Source organism: Mizuhopecten yessoensis, unplaced genomic scaffold, assembly GCF_002113885.1.
Source record: "Mizuhopecten yessoensis strain PY_sf001 unplaced genomic scaffold, ASM211388v2 scaffold715023, whole genome shotgun sequence".
In the NCBI taxonomy this organism is placed as follows: Eukaryota; Metazoa; Mollusca; class Bivalvia; order Pectinida; family Pectinidae; genus Mizuhopecten; species Mizuhopecten yessoensis.
Window position 1 is genome coordinate 1 of NW_018479413.1, and position 6,295 is coordinate 6,295.

Sequence of the window (6,295 nt, forward strand, 5' to 3'; positions counted from 1 at the left end):
TTATTTTGGGGTATGGCAAATCACTTTCCCTTTCTCTTTTTCTCCTCTTTTTATATTGTCAGTAAAAGTGTTCTTACTCATCATTTAAGTATGTGTTTAGACCCCTGATTACTAACCAAATGAACAGATGTGTATCTTCTGTCTAGGGACCTACATGTCTTTGGACCCTAAATTACATATGCTTTAAAGAGGCATCTAACTTATATTGTGAGTCTCTGGATTACTGCCCACGAACAATGTTAAAATAGAGCTCAATTTATCTGAACAGAAATCAAATAAGGTTTAGGATTTAATCACCTCGTATATAAAGGGGACTTTATTGCTTGTTTGTTTTTGGTGGGTTTTTTTTTAAATCAGCTCGAAACACGTGTACAGTGTTCCTTTTTACCGTAGCACTAACAGAACCGTAAACAATCGGGGATTGGGGTTGACAATGGTTGAAAAACCTAAATATATTGATTGATTTAATGGGGCTCTATACGTGTCTTTAAATGGTAATGTAAATGTCAAAAGAAATATAATCATGAGAAAAAAGTTTCATTTGAATACTGACGCAGTAAGTCTCCGTAATTATTGAAAGCCAACATCTAATTACAAAAAAACCCAGAAACAGTAATAGATCAGAAAAATAAATAATTAGAGAATCACACTGATACCTGTTTTCGTTTGTAAAATATTTTCATAATTCCAATAATTCCATAATTCCAATAAGTGTCTTATTAGAAATGTACATATCAAATAACAAAACAATAAGTCAAAGAACACATTCACACGCAAGTTTTTGCCATTGTCTCCAACATTGTCAGAAGTGATGCAGTTCCTTTAGGTATAGGTGTACATGGAGGTTTTGTGCATTACTATCTTAATTGGAACTAAGTTTTGTTATCGCAATAAAGTAAGATTCCCGGCACTTTGTCTTCTTACGCTTAGTCATGTAAACTGTTCTACTCACAATGTTTGTGCAACATTCTCAGGGCTCAAACCTCGAAACCTGTTATAAATAAAATCACGAAAATTAATATCCTTAAAAAATGACTGTAAGTGTTGATCAATCTACGACTGGGACATAAACACGGTATAGTGCTATATAAATGGGAACTTGTTAACACCTTAAATATCAGGGAGTCGTTGAATACAAAATTAACAAGAACGGTCGATTTGTTTACAATTAAAAACATGAACTGACGTTTAGGTTTTTTTATTGGTTAAAATATTTTGTATACTACATTTCCAACAAAAAGTTCTTTAATGTATTTTTGACTAAGAAGCGTTATCAGAAACATTCGTCATTTTTTCTTTGAAGTGTATAGATCAAGAAAAAAAGTTAACGTAATTAGTGATTTATTTTGCATTAGACATACCTCCCACTATTTCTCTGGGGCTACTCCAATACCGGCAAAATGACATCAAGGTGACAGCAGAGCTCTCTCATCTCGGCATAGCCACGAATTACATCTTTTTTCTTCTTCGTTGGGTCAAGGCGTTTCAATAGGTTTTTGTAGTTTGTGATTGACTTTGAAAAGTTTCGCATTTTCTCGTTAATCTTCTCGGTCAACATGTTAAATATGATGTATTCAAGATGACCCAAAGTATATTCTTCTTTAAGAATTTGTTCTGTCCATCGATTAAGGTGCTCTAATTTATTGGCCTTATATTTGGAAAACTTTTGATGCNTGACCCAAAGTATATTCTTCTTTAAGAATTTGTTCTGTCCATCGATTAAGGTGCTCTAATTTATTGGCCTTATATTTGGAAAACTTTTGATGCTGTTTTCCTTTCAGGACTGCACACGTAACTGGAAGAACTGTTAGCACTCCCGCGATGCCCAACGGAATCCAAAGTGGAGAAGTTAACACTATCGCAGCAATTTCCTTTTTGTTTAAATCGGCTGTGTGTTCTTTGATAGGTAAATCTGTGGCGGTTTCTTGTGCTGATACTATGTCCTTTTCAATATTTTTCAAAAAGCGCTCCATCTTGGCTTCCTTTTCTATGATATTCAGTGTGATTTTGAGCAGCCGGTCCATAAGGTCTCCTGACTCTGACTTGCATTCTTCTACGTAATCACCAATTGCTTTCAAGACGAAATTCCGAATAGCAACGCGAGCATAACTTTTGACAATCAAATAGTCATTTTTGTTGGGGATGTCATCTTCTGTCCAGTTGAAAATCCTGTCTTTGTTTGCAGCATCATTAAGATATTGATGAACACGCTTGGCAATGGACGTTTTGACCGTTCCTAAGGCATCGATATTTCTTTTTTCCTTCAAGAAAAAATGTAAAGTTGTATATTATTTAAGTTCGTATTTACCTTGAATGAAACTACATAAGGTTAAACAAAAGTCCTGCATACTATATCAACAACACGAAGCTAATGGGCCTCAAAGCTCACATTAGTTTCAAGGGCCGTATTATGATAGGGACAAGTTTGAAGTCAATGACTGTTTCTAATCTAGACAAGAAGTAAACGTGTCTCAGACAATCAGGATCAGCCATCTTTGGTTTTCCAGACTGGCAAGAAAAAGTCGATATCATACAGATCATTTGACTAAGTTTTGAGTCGGTTCAAAATGCCTAAGCCAATTACGGGCCAAGACGGGCAGCTTGGATTTCGGGTTCGGCAAGAAAACAAACAAGTTTTTGTCAGGGCCTCATTAGGATAAGAAAATTGAATCAAGTGAGAAGTCAATCGTTTCGATGGTTCTTTCGCTGACGCTAAATCATTTCAGCCAATCACAGGCTGTACGAAAATCGTTGTTATTGAGATTGGCACGAAAAGCAACAACACGTGTAAGAGAACTCTTACAAAACATCTCTACCAAGTCCGGAATCTATCACTTCAGTAGCCCTTGTGATGTAACCGAAAATGTTATATTTGTTTACAGACGAGGTACGACACGACGGAAGACAGAATGTGCCCGACGGTGGACTAATACGGATAACAATTGCCTTCATGATCGAACACGTGACCTTAAATAATGAAAGAGATGCATATATTTTGCAGCTATCGCTACCAGAGAGATGGCTTAATGACTGATCTGGTTTGCCTATTTCAATTGGACTTTTTAGACATTTTTCACTTTTTAAAGTAGTTTTGACCTATCACATTAGCAATGCCCTTCCATATGGTAGTATTTAAGATTATAATGAAATCATTTTTACTCAAATCGCTGCTTACATCCTATTTTGGAAATGGCATTAGGCAGTGATAAATGTTCGTATAGTAATATCGTTCTTTAGTCAATACGACAGACAGGATTATTACATGAAAGTTAAAGTAAAGCATTCACGGAAACACACAATAATTATAGAATAACATTGGGTATCTAGAATGTGTTAACAGTGTACGAAATGAATTTTAATGACATAAACAAATTAAAACTGAAAAACATTTTGGAAAAAGAAATACACTAATCACCTCACTTTATTTACCTCTATTTCAGTAGTAAGGAGGGCTAAAACCGCACTAAGGTATCTTTTCTAGTTTTCAACTATGGGACTGGGTATTTTTTCGAAAACTAATTCAATACTTTTTTCAAATGTCACGGGCTAATTAAAACCTGAATGTTCTTGTGTGTGACTTACATCCCCTTTCCCTCCTAAATACTGCTAATGTTAACATTCCTTTTAGATATGAAAATACATATGGTAAGGATATTCCTTGAGAAGTACCTGTTCATATGTAGATTCGAGTTCTGCGATAAGTGTCTGGAGGATCGAGGCTTTCATCTCTTTGCCTTTAGAGGATAGTCCGGAGAAGTTCTCCACTGTATCTAGACAGGTTTTTAAATATTTTAAAAACTTGTCAATGTACCTTTGACGAAAAAAACTCACATTTCATTTAATTGCACCACATACTGAATATATACGACGTTTATGATATAAAAAAAATAAAAAAAATCTTCCTGAGTTGTGCTACACCGTGGAATGGTTTTCATGACCTGAACCTGTTGTTTTCCAACCCAACTTTTACCAGTCATTTCGTAGAATATAACTGTTCAGATCTTTGGAATATTTTTGATATGTTTGTATTTTGATGTATTTGGCGATTCGATTGAATCAGCTAAAATTAAACACGCCAAAACTTTACGGTGCCTTCTCAGCATCTAGATTTCGGCAGATCATATTCCTAATAATTTATTATGAACCTATCAAATGTACCAGTACAAACGTCTGTGAGCTTTACACGGAAAACATTTTTTTCGGGTAGGATTAACACACTTCATGTACATAATACGTTAATAAAGGAGCTATATTTTCTTTGGATTGTGTCACACCTTTTCAATTGTTTTATATCCCTTGATGTATTAGTGTAGTGATGTTCATGGTATACAAGTAAGTCACGTCGTTATTACATGATAACATTCAGAAGATTGCAATCTTGTAAAATTGAAACTGAAGTCACACAACTGTCAGATTAACATTTCTGTTGAAAGACGTTTAATTAATGCCGCCTTGGAGGCAAAAAGCGGGCGCTGAAAAAACAAGAAAGTCGCATTTTAAACAAAGCACGAAATATTCCCGAATTATACTTTACACTGTTCTTATTTTTGATGTATGAAATAAACGGACGTTTATTGGACCGACTTAGCTTGTAAGACAGCAGCCTTTTTTAACCAGCATTTTACAACGCAGCGTATCATCGGATACCATGTCTGGGTTCAGGTCGTAGTGCTGTTGATGCATTTTTGTTTCCATTCAATTACATTGATTTTATTCAGTACAACTCAACTATTATCTTGTGGTTGTGTTGATTATCGTACAAATTTAATAACGTTAACATATGTAATTTTTTGTAAAAACTTTCAAAACTTGGTCTATGAGAAAAACTACTAACTGTTATTAAAACTCTATATGTACAAGTAAAATATTGTGTCAAATGAAACGGAACTTTGTCTGATTTCTTTGATGATGATATTGTTCTCTAACAAGGAGAGATGTTTTCGCCAAAACTTTTCTCTATGTTCATTCATGATTATGTTTTGTTTCATTCCCGTATGGTATGTTTTTCTTTCAGAAATGATTTATCAAAACTAAGTCTTTCCGAAAAACTGTTTCCCACACTTAGTTACAGTTTTTGGCATTGGTACGGATCCTTCAGTGTCCAAAATAATAAATAGTTAAGGAAATTTAACTTTCAAGCTAACACATTAAGAATTCTTTAATTGTCATATGTATATATCAATGAGCATCATTTTTATTTAAGAGAATCTATACTTTGTATTTTTTTTATGTATGTTGTATTGATTAGCCAAGGAACTTAAGTTTGAATAAATCTTGAATATTCTCGGCCAAAGGAAATTTCATAAAGCAAGTCAGGTAGGATTTATATTTGGTAGTTTCGCATAACGAACGTAAAGAAAGCAATTTTCGTTAATATACCATAATTGAAATTGTTTTTTTTTTTCACTTTGCATGCTCCTGCGATCCAGTTATTCGAAAACGAAATACGAAACACGTTTTCTTTACATTAATGTATTTTTTTTAAATGCTGTTTTTTAAGGAATGTACTTATATTTCTTAACATTCCAATGAAATTACTAAAAGTATAAATACCCTGAGTGTATGCTTGACCTTGCGTTTGCACAGTATTGAACAGTTTCTCGAATTTTGTCAAGGACATTTTGGTAATCCGTCGTTGCAGATGTGTAGTCATCAGGATCCCATCTTGAATCTTCTTGTGCTTTCCGAATCTGTAAACATCTGTGTTCCATGTAATTTAACCATGAAAGCTGATAGAGCACTTGCTACGTTTTCTTGGTATTACAAATGTTGTCAGTATAAATATATTTCATTCTTAGTTGGAATTACTTGATACGAAAAAGAGCACCAAAATCAGATTTCAGTTATAGCAGTAGTTGAATAATTGAAATTGTAAAGACTATATGGCATATGTTTTTGTTTAATTGTTAAGTGTTAAGTATCGCCCCGCTCAATCGGCAACGAGCGTCAAATTTTCATTGTAATTTACACTGGCAACATACCTATATGATATATTTTTAGGTACCATTGTAGCTGTAATAACTAACAAAACATCATATTGAACTAATTCAGTTACATAATGCACAGCAATAAATTGACTTCTACACAATCTAAACCAGATAAAACAGCCTTCCAGTTTTACAAAATTTCACAAAAATATTCCATATACTTTTAGAATGAATTGCATTTAATTGCCTCCGTTTTTATAAACCTCTTGCAACACTCCTGGGTTATTTTCCTACACCATTATGTATGTACCATCAGTTAGTGAGGTACTGTTGCCGTACTATGAAGTAATGTGACATGTTAATACAAA

The 6,295-nt window shown here is 33.9% G+C and overlaps 1 protein-coding gene across 2 annotated transcripts; it reads right to left on the reverse strand.

Moving 5' to 3' along the window:
• Nucleotides 1-6: 6 nt before the first annotated feature.
• LOC110441029 lies at nt 7-6,289 on the reverse strand. 2 transcript variants are annotated; one of them, XM_021484130.1, is made up of 5 exons: nt 5,554-6,289; nt 3,670-3,811; nt 1,750-2,261; nt 1,362-1,655; nt 7-991 (listed from the first exon to the last, which is right to left on the reverse strand). In XM_021484130.1, the coding sequence occupies exons 1-4, from the start codon at nt 5,709-5,711 to the stop codon at nt 1,382-1,384; spliced, it is 1,086 nt and encodes a 361-aa protein (XP_021339805.1). In that variant the 5' UTR covers nt 5,712-6,289; the 3' UTR covers nt 7-991; nt 1,362-1,381. The 2 variants fall into 2 exon arrangements, with proteins under 2 accessions (XP_021339805.1, XP_021339806.1); XM_021484131.1 differs by having other exon boundaries at nt 1,362-1,584; nt 1,679-2,261.
• Between the last annotated feature and the right edge of the window lie 6 nt (nt 6,290-6,295).

Excerpts from the sequence above, each read along its gene's own strand:
- LOC110441029 (XM_021484130.1), bottom strand. The coding sequence starts at position 5,711 with ATGGAACACAGATGTTTACAGATTCGGAAAGCACAAGAAGATTCAAGA. Across the intron at positions 2,262-3,669 it reads TCGAATCTACATATGAACAG|GAAAAAAGAAATATCGATGC; the intron begins GTACTTCTCAAG and ends TTTTTCTTGAAG. Across the intron at positions 1,656-1,749 it reads CAGCATCAAAAGTTTTCCAA|ATATAAGGCCAATAAATTAG; the intron begins ATATAAGGCCAA and ends AAAGTTTTCCAA.